The 15,799-nt window shown below is 40.2% G+C and overlaps 1 protein-coding gene across 5 annotated transcripts in view; it reads right to left on the bottom strand.

Moving 5' to 3' along the window:
- Positions 1-15,799, bottom strand: part of SUSD6 (sushi domain containing 6) — a 72,511-nt gene that overhangs the window by 11,858 nt on the left and 44,854 nt on the right. For all 5 annotated transcript variants that reach the window (XM_026708893.2, XM_026708900.2, XM_026708884.2 and 2 more), the window contains exons 3-4: positions 6,063-6,260; positions 3,779-3,917 (exon numbers count right to left, since the gene is read on the bottom strand). In XM_026708893.2, the coding sequence (XP_026564678.2) occupies positions 3,779-3,917; positions 6,063-6,260 (337 nt within the window). The remainder of the gene's footprint in view (positions 1-3,778; positions 3,918-6,062; positions 6,261-15,799) is intronic.

Genomic DNA, 15,799 nt, shown 5'->3' with positions numbered 1-15,799 from the left:
GTGAATGCAATTTATCGAAGCCTATTTCAAACACGGCCATTTGATTTATAACACAGTATAAAATGTGTATAGTCAGACGTTTTCTGTAAGTAAAGTTAAATGGGCCCTAGAAAAATTGCTATGAACAGAGCTGCAGGAATTTGTGAAATATCTGTGGAACTATTTCATATTTTGCAAGGATGATATTCTAAAATACTGCCGACAGTTCAAATGGAAAACACAGCAGTAGCCACAGAATGGGAAATAGGGATCTGTATTTAAAACAAAAAGACTCTGCCAAGTGTTCCAGTTGCTCAAGCTAACAAATAATTGCATGTGCTACACACATTCGATGGATAACTAAAAAGGCAAGCCAGTCCCCTAAAAACCACTGATTTTTGTTTTATTGATTATATTAATATCTTTGCGTGAACCACAGTGAACTACAGATAGCTATTAAACACAAGGGCTGGACCACTGTATCTGAATATTTTGACAATTTTTACAACATTTAGGAAGCATCAGTTAAAATGAAATATGGAATAACACATTGGGTTCAAAATTGGGAGAGGAGTGTACCAAGCTTATATACCATCACCCTATCTTTTTAATTAATATGAAGAACATAAAATGAAAAGTGCTGGATTGGAAAACTTAAGTTGGAATTAAATTTGCTGGACAACCTCAAATAGGCAGAAGTGATATGACCTGGTGGATAGAAGTAGGGAAGGCTTAAGGAATTCCTTGCTAAAGTTTTAAAAACAGAATGGAAAAGCCAGTCTGATTCAAAATTACCAAAAATATATCAAGTGCGGAAGATCACCTATTGCAAGCAGGTGAAGCAGCAGCAACAAATACCGTGTTTCTCCAACAATACGTCCCCCACAATAGGAAGTCCCAGCATGTTTTATAGGCATAAAATGAAATTAAGCCCCTCCCCCCAAATTTAGGCCTATTTTAAAACATGCGAAATGGGGGGGAGAAGGGCGGGGGGAGGCCTTGCCATTAGGAGCACCCCACGGGCAGCCATGCCTCGCCACCAGCCACTCCTAACGGCCGATCATGGAGGAGGACGGAGAGCTCCCTACTCCCGCCAAGTATCTTTGCTGCAGACCCAGGTATGGTGCTGCCTGCAGGACAGGTCAGTGGGCGTGTGGCGGCAACGTGGATGTCGGCCTTGGCGGGGCGCCTGCCGCCGCTACTTCCTCTTGGAGCATCCTCTTCCATTTGGAGCGTCACCGCCACGTTTGGAGCTGCCATTACATTTGGATCATCACCGCCGCGCTTGGAGCTGCCACTGCATTTGGAACAGCCGCCACTGTGTTTGGAGCAAACAGAATGCTCCAAGAGGAAGCGGCGGTGGCAGGCGCCCTGCCGAGGCTGACATCCATGCCGCTGCCACCACCCACCCACCCGAGGATGCAAGGGGGGGAATTAAGTCACCCCCCAAAAGACGTCGTAGCCATTTTTTCAGGGCTCAAAAAAAATAAGACCCAGTCTTATTATATGAGAAACACAGTACTATCTTCTTGGGTCAAAAATCCACAGGATTGGTTACTATAATTACAATTAAAGGAGCACCAGCTTCTAGGAAGCTATGATAAATCTAGACAAACTTTTAAAGTGTAGAGACATCACACTGCCAATAAAATTGCCTACTGTTAAACCATATGACTGTAAAGTTGGAGGATCAAAAAGGCTGAAGAAAAAAACAATGTCACTGAACTGTGGGGCTAGAAAAATAAAGGACACTGGACAGCATCAGCATCATCCTAGCATTTTTCCTGCAGGTACAGAGTCCTCTAACATTGGATAGCAAGAAAAATAAATTATTCAACAGTATGGAAGTAGAATCAGCCAGCACACTCGAAGGACTAAATAAATATTTTTGCCATATAACATGTAAATAAGAGTTGTTGGAAAAGATCCTGATACTTGAAAATAAAAAAAGAGGCCAGAACTATCACTAATATTGCAAATGAGAACTTAAAGACAATTATAGATAAACAATTCCACTGGATCACAAGATCTTAGAAATAACCGAACAGTCTAAATTTCATAGCTTCTTATGTAAGAGAGAAAAGACTACTTGGGTTAAACATAAATATTACTCTTCTGATTACTATCTTAAGAAAGCAAAGCATGCAAGGCAAAACAGATGGGGCAAACTTTCCATGGGAATTCTTCCATGAAGAAACAAAGTAGTGCTTTTACCATAATCCACCCAAAGAAAACACCACAAAGTTTTAATCATTCATTGAATAATGTTTGTAGGATATAAGGGGCATGCAACCTTGAAGTTGCATTATCTCATTAAGAGACATTTCTATCTTGAATCAAGTTTTTTTTTCCCGGCTTCAGGTATAAGAACAGAGGGGAAAAAACTACGATGTGTCTACTGCTTGATAGATCGGCCAATTGTTTAAAAAAAAAATTAGACAAGTAAGATTGCAGGAAACTTTTTTTTTCCCTCCTTTATCTCAAGAGAACAATACACAAGTAGTCTGGGACTACAGAAGTACGTACAGTCTTAGCAGTGACAACTGTTCATTTTAAATAAAAATCAATGAAATCTCCAGCCTAATTAAGCCTGTTTACAAAACTCCCTCTTCCCCCAAAGTGCTGTTTCCATATTGTGCTTGCCAGAGTAAACATACTGACAACAGTCTGTGAGCTCAAGGAATTCCAAGCTTCCTCCCAGCCTTGGAACTTTGAAGCAGGCAGGGAGCAAACAAAGCACAGATCTAGTTTCCCAGCTCCAGGAATGGAAGGAAGGCCAGGGGTTCGTTTGGCTTTTGAGTAACAGAGTGTGACAGGGATGCCTGCCTTGACCATATATATAGGTAGCCTGGAAAACACAACGTTTTAGTTTGGATATTTTGAATCCCTCCAATAAGTCTCAGGTAAAGTTTCTACTAGAAGAGACCTTGATAATTAGGATCTATTGAGAGCAATGTACTTTGAAAAATCCTCATGGAAATAAAAACAGAATTTGACCAGGTATGTGTTACACCACAGAGTCCAGTTATTCCTTTGCAATAGGATTCGTGATTGTTATCTTCAAGATCAAAATGGAAACAGTTTCCCCAAGGAAATATATAATTTTTTTTGCCTAACAGAATGAGTTCCTGAAGTATAAAAAAGAGATTGGAGGAAAAAACTCGAAAGAAGATTGTAAGGAACAATCAGAAAAAGGATGCATGGCTTTGGGTCAATAAAATAATGAGACACATGTCACCATACTGTACTTAATAAGCATTTACTTCAAGAGTGGGGATTCTGAAACTTTTTAGATATTTCCAAACAACTTCTAGCTTCCTTTATCTTTGACTGGCATAGCTGAGGATACCAAGAACTAGCAGTGTTTAAACAGGTTCCCCATCCAAAATATATGCATAAACATCTGCCCCTCAAAGGCACCTGATGATTATGTCATCTTCCCAAGTAGCTTCTACCATCAACATTTGGATCTATTCTAACCTTTTAGTGGTTGCTGTACAACTGGCATAACTCTTCTTGTGCTATCTCTCAGGCTTTTCTACAGTTAGGTCAACTGTAGCATGCAGTGTTCTGAGAACACTGGCCATTAATTTGCATGATTTAGGCTACTTTGGACATTGAGTAGGTATACACACCACTAATCCTAGCAGTTTACTAAAGTGAGCAGCAGCATCAACTCTAGCAGATATAGCCTTCACTCGATACCCAACTAGTTACAATAGCCTCTTCTGCTTAACACAACCCCCACCCCCAAATCTCTCTAACTGAAGAGACTCCCCACAAATTCCGAAGAACTCACCTGCTGTGATGAAATGACTTCAGTTTTGGTTGTAGCAAAACAAACAATACAACTAGGAGAAGGATGAAAGCAACCGAACTTGCTGTAGTAGCCACTATGGATAAGGTGGGTACTCCTACACTTGGAGGAGAACCTTTATCTATGAAATCAAACAAACAAAAAACAGTCAATGGCTTCTCTTTGAGGAAGCAGATGTTTCCTATAACTAAGGTAGAATTCCCGAATAAGCTCTCTCCTGACAGTAAGCTGTTGGCATAGGCCGTTGTCTTCTCAGAGAAGCCTGGTTTGGGTGAAGTCTGCTGCAATTACATTCAGAGAGAGACATCCTCAGAAAGACCATACCTGGTGGTCGAGTCATGTTCCTTTCAACCGAACTCCCAGGCTATCTGATAACACCCCAGGCTTCTTGGTTTAGGTTAACTGAATTTAAAATCATTTGGAAGTCAAAACTATAATGAATATATTCAAGATGACATTTTTGAAATTTATTTAGCTCCAAGAGGAAAAGAATAAGCAGCTGAATTATAAGTTTGAATATGACTGTATGACCAAATCAGTATTACTGGAGATTATAGGCCAAATGTTGTGGGAACATTCCATTTTCAAGTCAAAGCTTGACAATAAGGAGATTGGTATTTCTCCTATTATGTTAAAAGCTTTGTTTTTAGAAGGTAAAAAAAGTCCCAAGCTCAGTTTTTCCACCGAACATGAATATTTCAGCTTCAGCATTCATCTGGCCTTCAGGGATTTTGTTTTTCCCCCATAAATTTCTATTAAGTGACATCTACTCCTCTCCTACTGCTGCTACAGTGCCCCGCGGTCAATTAAACTTAGCAAATATTTTCTTCTCTTTTTTCCCCCTTCATATTATGGGAAAGGAATTCTTATCTAACTAAAAATCTTGCAGGACACAATTGTTAAGTTGCTTTTGAGAACATTCAAGAGAGTCAAGATGGGGCAAAGAACATTCACTTGCAGCAAGCTATTATCAAGTTGGATCGAAAATCCCTTCCTCTAAATATAATTTAATAGCTATGAATTTGCTTCATTTATCTGTCAAATTTGAAAAATCTGAAGCTACCCAACTCTAGAATGGCATATAATATTAAAATAATAAGCCTATCATAACCTACCAAAAAGAGATACAAATTTAATTTATTCAATTTAATATGGCCACCTACTCCAGAAGACATCCAAAGAGAGCAATAGAAATATAACTCTCAGTCACCATATTTCCCAAAAGAGGGTTACTACACACTAACCCAGGATTTAGGGAAAGAGTCAAGTCTTCACAGCTAACTTAAACATAGTCAGGGTCGGGGGCCTTTAATGCTTTGGGATTATATTGTGCAAAGAACCAGGCACTGCAACAGAGAAAGTGAAGCCATTCAAGTTTATACCTATTCAGCCTTATGCCTTCCACATGTATTGGGCAATAATATACAGAATTCTCAACCAACATAATCTAAAGTCTTCCCTAGTCCAGGAAATAGTTAGATTTTTTTTAAAAAAAGAAACTTGATCCTTTTTCAGAATTAAGAAACTTCCGAAACCAAATTCAGAAGCAAGCAGTCAGCATGTAGGCGAAATACCTTTCTTTTATTTTTATAATCACCCCTTCTTGAAATGTTATGTGGAAATTACATTTGCGTGTTTGCAGTATCGTATAGGGTAGGGGTCCCCAACCCCCAGTCTGTGAACTGGTATTGGGCTGCAACATCCCAGAAACTGGGCTGCGCAATAAAGTGAAGTCCCATCCACGGGATGCAGGCAGGACGTGAAACCACGTCCCCTCCGGTTCACGGAAAAACCTGTCCACAAAGCTATTCCTGATGCCCAGAAAGTTGAGGGCTGCTGAGACAAGGAGTCAGAAAAATTGCAAATATTAGGGAACACTTCTGTATCTCTGCAAATTAGTTTTCTGAATTACAAAGGGAATATACTGCACAGTGGAGTCCATCAAATGGCTCATTTGATTGTGCTGTTGCTGGAGATGGGTGAATGGTTATTGTTTTTCCCATACTGTATTTTTATTGTTTATAAGCTACCTAAAGTTGCTGTGAGCGAATAGGTGGCTATATACATTTTCTAAGCAAAAAAAAAAAAAGGTAGCTAAATTGGTAGAGAACTGAAATAAGTTTGAAATAAAGATTTCTTTTTAGAGAGAATCTATCCCAATACTCTCCTATGGTATAGCTAGGATTTTATGTCAGTATCTGAAAACAGTAGACAAAAAAAACAGCACAGAAAGCAAAAGTGAGTATATTCACTCAGATATACTGACCTTGGCTAAGTCTACAGGTAACCTCCAGTTCTGGATTCCACTTGCCATTCTTGCAAGTCAAATATTTGTAATCTCCTTTCAATACATAACCTTTGTCACAGAAATACTCTATGACACTGTCAGATGTCAGTGGGTCTTTGCAAGGCGTTGGATGACATTTGTAACCTCCATTCTCAGGTTTGGATGGCTGTGGACAGTCTGCAAAGGAAAACAGAAACTATGACCTCAGCTTTTAAGCAATAAATCCTATTAATGTGTACTGTTGTAATTTACTGCTCAGGTGTCGTAACCCAGGACCATAGCATCACTGCATTTCAACAAACAGTGAAACATAACAACAATTGGCATTCTCATCTTGCTACTTTGAAGGAGATTAGTGATGAATGGTGGGTCTCCATGATGAAGATCTCCATCTTCATCTATGAAAATAGTCATCTAATATATCCTGTAGCAGATTCTTTTACGTGTGTGTCTGTGTGTGTGTGTGTGTATTGTTTTTAGACTGATAGACTGATTTAGCCAGAAATCTTTCCTAAAAGGATTGTTGTTGCTAAGATTTAGTTTGTAACTAATGCTTCTGGTGACCATCACAATTATCTCAACTCATTCTAGAAGTTTGTTTTAATTGCAATATGTCCATTCAAAGTCATACATTCTCAAGAGATAGCAGGAATAGGAAGACAAAGTAAAAAAATAAAAAGAGGACATGACAAGGCAATACATGGACTTTCCATACATTCATGTGGGCATACAGTGATAGCCTATTTTATATTTTGCAATCTGTAAGCAAGTATGAATTGCTAGGAACAGAATTAGTGAAGAGAACACAAATGTTCTCTTTTGAGAACCATGAATGAGCGTTCAACAAATTTTGACATTGACTATGCTTATCCAAGTCTTCACTCAGGAAACAAGGTCAGTGGGATTTATGAAGTCAGTTAGCTTCAAACAGTGATTTAGCCAAGACCAAGGTAAATAAGAATGTGAATTTGTTGCTTTATGTAGCTTAAAACATTATACCCATCCTGATCACCACAAGCTAAAACACAGTTGGCTTGGCACAGCAATTGGTAGGTGGATAGAAAAGATTGAAATCCATTCACTCTTTGAAGAACTGGGAAAACTACAACCGGGTATAAACAGCTACCACCCATCAATATTGTTATAAATATGAAAATCTTGCAACTGTGGAAACAGAATAATTTTAATTCTAAAAACTTAATTTTAACATTTTAAATTTTATATACTTTTTTAAAATTTTGATGTTTTATTGTATACCACCAAAGTTCCTCTTTGAGGCAGATGACTGATTTAGAAATGTGAAAAATAAATAAATACATAAATACATAAAACAAAACTCTGCAATGTTAAAAACCATCAGTTATTTTAAAAATAACACCATAAAGTGTATTCTAGTCCATTAACATGTGCATTAGAGTATAAGCATTGTGTACTACAATAATCAAATGCACTAAGAACCCTTTTTGCATAGTAAGTATATATAAATACACTCCTAACATACAAGTTAAACATCTAATAAACATAGCTGTAAACTAGAGAACGTTATACCATATTGTATTTGCTAAGGTGCCATATGTTTGTGTTAGTAAATTAGTAAAATTAAATTAATTGTGTTCCCCGTTCTAACTCTCCTTGTCTCCTTGCTAGACGTTTTCATAAAATTCAGGTGTCTTCAACATGCTACAATCTGTCCCAAAGTGTCAGAATAAGACTTTGGAAGATATTTTGTGATGAAATCCAAGATTTACCTAGATACATCTTTTTAAGTAGATGGATAATGAGTTTTAAATATAACTCATTTTAGTTTCTATTGCACTTTAATAGGACTTTTAATCAATTAAGATTCTGCTTATAGTAAGCCCTCAATTTAGCAGACAAAATTCAGTGGATCCGATTACAGATAGGAACTTTACCCTGAACAATGAACAAAATCCATCACTCGGCAGATCAGATATTGCTGCTTCTGCTCAAAAAAGGTACATTCACAGACTTATAAATAAAGCACAGGCGTGTTTTTATACTTGAAAAATCCCAATTGCCATTTAACAGATATTTTTCTTTAATAGATTAATATTAAAGAAATATCTTTATTTGTCTTTAATATTAACCAGTATTAATATTAATCTTTAATAGATTCTTCCAAACTGAGCGTGTATGTAGTTTTATTCTGAACACTAACAATAAAGAACCAAGTATTAATTGCTCCACTGTGGTCTTCTTCATATTCAGTGCTGATTGAAAAATTACTATTTCTCTATCAAGCGTTCATAATAAACAAGTCTTTTTGAATATACTAAAATGAATAAATAAGATCACATTCAAGATAAAGGGTTTGTCTATGTAATCATAGCTATACATTTATGTAATTAGATTCAGTTACATACACAGAATAAAATGTGCCTAATCATTTCAAGCTTCTTCAAAAAAAAATTAAACAAAAGACATCAAAAGGGGAAAAAAAGACTAATTATAGTCTTGCACCAATGCAGCCACCAGCTGGAGATTCACAAAAGGCACAGAGTTGAATTACCTTAATTAACACTCAACACAAGGATTAGCACGTGCTCATTAAACCTCTGCCACTAAGAAACCATGGAGGAAGCTGTGCCTTAAACAGAACCATCAATTAAAATGTTTTTTTGTAATATGTCTGCCTTGCCAAGCTAAGGCTATATTGTATATTCAGCAATAGAGCTCTCCTATTTCAATAAAATCTATATCTTAAAAAAGCAATAGTAGTATCCTTTCCGAAATGGAAAAGATATCCATTTCATATCTTAGTATGATTGTGGAATGTAACAACATTTTCAGATAAATAACTTGGCAATTATCATAGGATCAGACCAGAAAGCCAGTGCTAAACAGCCACATTCAGACAAAGAAAATACACAATATTTAACTCAAATGCAAGCAGACAGGCCTTTAAAAATATCTGAAGCTCTCTCTGAGAGAAGCACTTTTTGAACAGGCAAAAATTGCCTCCTCTCCCAATTATTATGTCTACCCGATCTCATTGACAATGATGTTTTATTTCCATTAACTGCCAACAAGCTTTTAAAGCTAAAGAAGAGGGAACAGCAAAAATGAGTTTCATAGGCAAGTGTAGAAATGGTGAATATTTTGTCTCTTTAGTAATTATTTGCAACACAGAATGTATTCTACTTAATGTAAATCCTTCTATGTAACACAGCAGATTGTCTAATTTCAGTTTAAAAAACTGGTTTAATTTGCAGAATAAAATGGGTGGGTGAATAAGGAGCCTCTAGGACATGCCTGAACTAACTTAAATTCTTTTGATGTAATATGAGCAGAAAACAGCTACAGTCCTTTTAATTTTAGTTCATTCTTAGAACATGTTCAATAACATGCTGAAAGAAAAAAAAAACATGCCGGCGATGCTAACAACTGTTCCCATGAGAATGAGAGTGGTTGAAGAAATAATGTTATATGTCACAAAAGATGGAGAAAATATTCCTGGATTATATTTATTGAAGCCTCTCGTGCTGTTAAAGAACATGAAGTGATTATCACTATGGCACTAAAGAAATGGTCTGGGATTTCAAATCAGAACAAGTGGAATCAAGAAAGGCAGAGACCTTTAGGAAGGCTTTGAGTACTCAGCACACTATTTTCCTGAAATATGCTGATTATTTTCTGATATTCTAATGGTCTACAGTAGGGGTGTCAAACTGGCAGCCCATGGGCCAGATGCAGGGGTGGGCTGCTGGGGGTTTGCAGGGGTTCAGAAGATCCTCTTGCTAAGATTCTGCACAGTTCAGAGAACCCCCAAATCCCACTCCTGCCTGGTCCCGCCACCCCTCCCCTCCCAGAGTTCCCACACACCCCATTTTGGATGCAGGTAAGTGCAGGATGAGCGCAGAGGCTCAGGGAGGGTGAAAAACGGGCCTCCTGGAAGTTTGGGAAGGTGGGAAACAGGCCCATTTTCTACTTCCAGAGAGCCTTGGAGCCTGGGGAGGCCGTTTTCACTCTCCTGGACCCTCAAGGAAAGCCTCCGGAGCCGGGTGAGGGCAAAAACACCCCACCCCCACCGTGGTGTAGGAGGCCAACTAAGCCACCATGGACACGCCAACCCAGCAACTGGACAACCCGTTGCTAAAAATTTTTAAGCCCATTCCTGGCCAGATGCATTATGCACAGGCCACGCCCACCCCAGATCCACAAAGGGGAAAAACATCATGATACGTCACGTGACGCCATGGATTTGACATCCCTGGTCTACAGAATACTGACACTGCTGGAGGTGTATAACAAACTTTCAAACTAAAAGCTGAGAAACATATAGTTTCTGAAGTCAGAGTAACAGAAGGAGAAGAAATTGGCACTGAAAAGGTAAGGATTTGGAAAAAGTGGGTGTTTCAGTGAAGAGAACTGGAAGAGCAGGATTAAAGAGATCAAGCCCCAAAAGACTGGAATTGTTCTGATGGAGGCAGATGAACATCATGAAAGATTCTTTCAATTTAAATTTCCAAAGCACACCTGCACTTAAGAGCTGCAGCATCCTTCATTCTTTTGTTTCCTTAGTAATCCTCAGATAACATTGACAGGTCTCAACATTAAACTTTACTAAAAACAGAAGTGGTAAAAATTATAATAGATTCATGGATTTTGCTGCCATGGCTACATAAAACCTTTAACTGTAAACTCAACATTTGATATTGCCAAGCTTTTGATTTACAATCTAATAATTGATAAGGATACCTAGTTAAAATAAGAGGAAACATAGTTAGGAAGCAGAAAATAAATAAGAATGACTTATAAGTTTCTAACAATTCAATGATAAACTAAAATTGCATCTATATACATGGACATCATCAGACTGAGTACACAGAAATCAAATTGGTTATATATTATTGCAACATATAACTGGCGGTTTTAAGAGCAAAAATGTGCTTGGAGCTGACTGTGGAACAAATCAAAAATAGTTCATGTGAAAGTTCCAATTTAAGCTCAAGTAGAACAAAACGAACCAGTTTTCATGATATGATCTTGATCTTGAGCATGTACACATGTTTTGAAGGAAAACATCAGGAATCATTTTAAAGTCCTGAACCTCATTAACAGGAACTGTGGAATGAAATCAAAGAAGTTGTTTAGGATGAATGTGAAAAGAGACGGCCAAAGACCAAGCATCAAAAGAAAATAAACTGGATGTCAGACCTGACGGCCACAAAGAAGAGAAGAAAAGCCAAAGTGAAAAAAGGCAAAGATCACAGTAAAGAACTTAACAAAAAATTTCAGAGACCTGTTAGAAAAGACAAGTGTAGTATTTACAATCACATCAGTAAAAACATTAAGGTGTAAATAGAAACAACTCTTCCAAAAGATCTCTGAACTCAGAAAGAAAAGTTCCATACTCCAATTAGTATGCTAAATGACACCAATGGACAGAGTAACTGATTCAAAAGAGATCAATCAAAGATGCCAGGAGTATTCTGTTATTCTATGTAATAGAGATATCTCTATCTCTCTTTCTTCCACCTTTATTATTTTTACTAAAGGAGGTGAACATATCCAATATACCTTCCTCCTATTTTTGCCACAACAACTCTGTGGACTAAGTGTGTTTGATTAGCCCAAGGTCAATCAGCTGGCTTTCATGCTAAGGCAGGACGTGGCCTCATGGTCTCTTGTTTTCTAGCCTGGAACCTTAATAACTAGACCAAGATGGCGAACTTCCGGTTGCAAGGCTTCGGCGGCGGCAGGAATCCACGATTGTGCGTGGTTCCTGCTGCGCTCGCTGCTGAAGTGCCCCCGATCCAGCCGGATTTGGAGGCTGTCGTTACCCCGGAGAGGTAACGGAAGACAGAGGAGATCTGGGCAGGGGTCTGGGGATATCACAACCCCTTTCCCCAGCTGGCTAGACTCCTTTTTCCTAAGGTGGTGGAGCGGCGGTCAGCAATGGTCGCCACAAAGAAACCTTCAGCCGGACAAGATCGCGCAGGAGGAAGTGTTAGAAAGTGAAAGTTTTTGGCTGAACCGGGACACTAAGATATATCCAAATACCCTGGAAACTTAATTTTTTTTGAATGATATATTGTTTCCAAAGGAGATTGTTAAAGAGGGGAACGAAAGTGTTAAAAGGGAACGTTCACTCTCCTTCCTTAGGGAGATAGCAAATGGACATTGAAAAACCTGCTTTGGCACAGAAGGTAAAAATCAAAAGCTTTTTGCTATAAGTGGGAAGGGAGAGGTAAAAAAAAACTTATATTAAGATCTTGCTGGAGGAGACGGCTTGGAGTTTATAGGATCAGAGATTAACTGCAATAAGACTTCAAAAATATATTTTGGAACTTTGTAATTGATATTGCCCCAGGAGGAGAAAGTGTAAAGGGAAGAAGGTGCTAAATGAAACATTTCGTGTTTGTTTGGATTGCTTGATGACTTTGGGACTTTTGGAAACTACTCTAAGATTAAAAACATTTGGGTTGTTTGTTTTTTTTAAAAAAAGAAGAAAAAACCTTACAATGGCATTATCTGCGGAAGAATTAAAAATGGAATTTGAAAAATTAAAAGAAGAGGAACAAGAAGGCAAGGGCTCTTTTGGATCTGTTTTCCATTTCTTAGAAATGGCGATTTCTACCTACCAGCAAATACAACAACAACAACAACAAGAAGCAATCTTTAATGGACAAATAACTTCAGCCAAGAAATAAGAGAGGAAGAGGGGAAGGAAAATAGAGAATTTAAGATTCAAAAAAAACAACCAAGAAAGAGAAAAATAAGGTGAAAAATCGATACAATGTCAGAAAGCAACAGAAAAGAGGAATACAACAGAGAGGGGAGGCTAAAAAGGCGGAGGTTAAGAGAGGGTGTGTGTAAAAAGGCCAGATTGGATAAGAAAGGAAGGGAAAAAGGAAAAAGAAGTCACAAAGGCTTGAAACAAGATGGGAAAAAGCAGATTTTTTTTTAGAGACAAAGGGTAAAGTACAATTAAAAAGAGATTCTGCAAAAGTACACAAGATTGTATTGTAGTATTTGTATTTGAAATAGAAAATTGGAATATTACAAGATCTAACAAAATATTAAAATATCAAAATGCTTAAGATTTAATGATAGACTTTAATATTTAATAAAATATTAAAGGGAATGTGTAAAATGTTTAAGATTTAATGATAGAGTTTAATTTGCTATTGTTTTAATGTCATTATAAACTTATCATTTTCTTATTTTTTTATTTTAAAATGTAGTATGTAAAATGTATTAAGCAGAATCAGAATGGAAATGGGCGTTGGTTCTTACCTGACACGCCATTTCTATTCGAGCTGGGAGGATCATCCAGAGAGTGGGAGGTGCTTCAGTCTGTGTTGATTATAGGCTGAGTTGAACTATTGAGGAAACGCCCTCCCTCCATCACGTGGCTCCATCCAGGCGTTCCCCCAGTTTATGCGAAGTCGAGAGGGAAGAGAAAACCGTACTCTCATCTTACTAGACTTAATGATTCATTGGCCAAAACAGGACCCCACCAGACGGGAAGGATAAGGGTGGGGCTGGATGATCCTCCCAGCTCGAATAGAAATGGCGTGTCAGGTAAGAACCAACGCCCATTCTCCTTCGAGCTGCTCGGATCATCCAGAGAGTGGGACATACCAAAGCTTGGCTGTCCTACGGGAGGGACCCCGTCTGGCTCAGGAGCCTCTCTGGGTCCTTGAGGACCCGCCGCAGGACACGTCTGCCAAACGAGGCCTTAGCTGAGACAATATGTCGATCTCGGAATGCCTAATGAAGGAAGACGGAGGAGTCCGGGTGGAGGCCCGGCAATTATCAGTGATAGGGGCTTGAGTGACCCAAGTTACCGGTGTATCTGCCTCTCTGATGGGATGCGCTGCATTTTCACTAGTACTGGCAAACTTGTGACAAGTGAGATCTGGGGATAGTAGCTCTGATCCAGAGTCGAAGGTTGGAGGGGGCACTTCGTGGTCTAAAGATTTGGGTTGAAAGGAGGAAAGGGTTTCAGACCTCATGAGGGCTGGTAGTGCGAAAGGTAGATGCGAGAGGCACAGTACAGGTATCTCTCTCTCGCACGAGGGTTGGGCAGAGGTTTGGGGGAATGAGATCCCTTGCCTTGCGAAAGGCTGGGTTGACCTTGGGCAATAAGGCCGAGTCGGGCCGGAGAACCGCCCGGACGGCAAGGGAGATGCAGAGGTCCTTTCTTACCGACAATGCTGCAATCTCCAAGAATCGACAAGCCGAGCACTGGCCACCAGAAACGGAAACCTGAAGTTAAGAGCTGGAGGGAGAATTCCCTGAGAGGCTCAAGAGTTCCTGAGAGAGGGGTAAAAAGGACCCTAACAAGGTCTCAGGCGAGGGTATGAGGAAAGTTGGAGGACACAAGTTAGTGGGTTGTCTGAGGGATGCCTTATAACAAGGGCTGACCCGAGATAGGTGACACCGCTTGCCGAGTTAGTTCGGGTGATCTCATGGGTTTGGATGGTTGAGGATCGTCTGAAACCAAGATGGGGTCAATAATCTGGTCAGGGGACTTCTCGTTCTCTCTCTCTTTTCTTTTCTTTTTGATTGCTAGTTTGATTGTTTGTTTGTTTTTTAAAAAAAAACGGTTCTGCTCAAGCTCTAGGGACCAGTTAGAGCCAGGGTTCCGGAGCCGAGGGGCCCCTGAGAGGGGGAGATCCCCCCCCGCGGGGGATTTTCCAGAGAGGAGCGACCGATAGGTTGTGGAGGACCGCCAACCAAAGGTGCCTGGGGCAGGGGAGAGCCACCTGAAAGGTTCTGCGTTCTCGGGATCAGCTCCTGTATGACTCTGGGAAACTAGTGCTAGTGGGGATGCAGGGGACCCCTGGGAGCCGAGGGCGACGTAGGGCGACATGATCCTAGGTCCCATGGGAGGGGAACCTTGAAGGAAATCAGGAGTGTGTGTTGAAGGGGATGTGAAGAGATCCTCGACTGGCAGGCCGAAGAATGTGACCGCCCCTAGAACAGAGACGGGAGAGAGACGCCGATCGGATTGGTCACCATGCGAATCCACTTTGGTGATTGACACTCCTGAGATGGCTCTGCTTCAAGGAGGAGATTGCACTCCGCCCCGTGGCAGAGAAGCTTGGCTTCTCTCATTAACCGAGAGGTCTAGGTGCCCCCTTGTCTGAGACGTGGCTTTGGCGGTGACACTGATGGTGAGGAGGAGGCGGCACCCACATACCTGGAGGTGGGAGCTGCGCGGGGCCCAGAGTATGATGAGGAGTTCCACCCAATTTTGTATTGCATACCCTTTTCTGTCTCCAACTATCGGCCCCGTGCTGAGAGAGGGGATCCTGCGGGGTACTACTACACCCGCGGCGCCCTTCGAACGAGTGGGTAAAGTGCCCCAGTCGGGCAGGAAGGCGTCTGTGGCGAGGGAGGATCGTTTTGGGGCTCCCTGAAGGAGTGGCCCTAGTTGGATGCGAGGTTGTATCGCTGGGGGAGAGGGGTAAGGCCCCTGGAGGGACCCTGGGCGTGGATTCTGGATACTTCCACCAGGCGTTCGAAGAGAGCAGAAACCACTTAGGGGTTCTGGCGAGAAAAAACGGGCCCAGGGAACAATAGAAATGCTTGAGACCAGCCTACCCCAAAATTTAGACAATTCTACTAGTGTTGCCTTTGGAGCACCAGATAGGTTTGACGGGTCCTTGTATGCTAGGGATCTCTCCGAGGAGAGAACTCTTTTTCCCCCTTTTTACCAAATGAATTACGGGCTCGAGTTGGTT

This window comes from Pseudonaja textilis, chromosome 1 (assembly GCF_049901715.1).
Source record: "Pseudonaja textilis isolate UNSWEBS1 chromosome 1, rPseTex1.2, whole genome shotgun sequence".
Lineage (NCBI taxonomy): Eukaryota > Metazoa > Chordata > Lepidosauria > Squamata > Elapidae > Pseudonaja > Pseudonaja textilis.
This window is presented reverse-complemented; position numbering and strand designations above follow the sequence as displayed.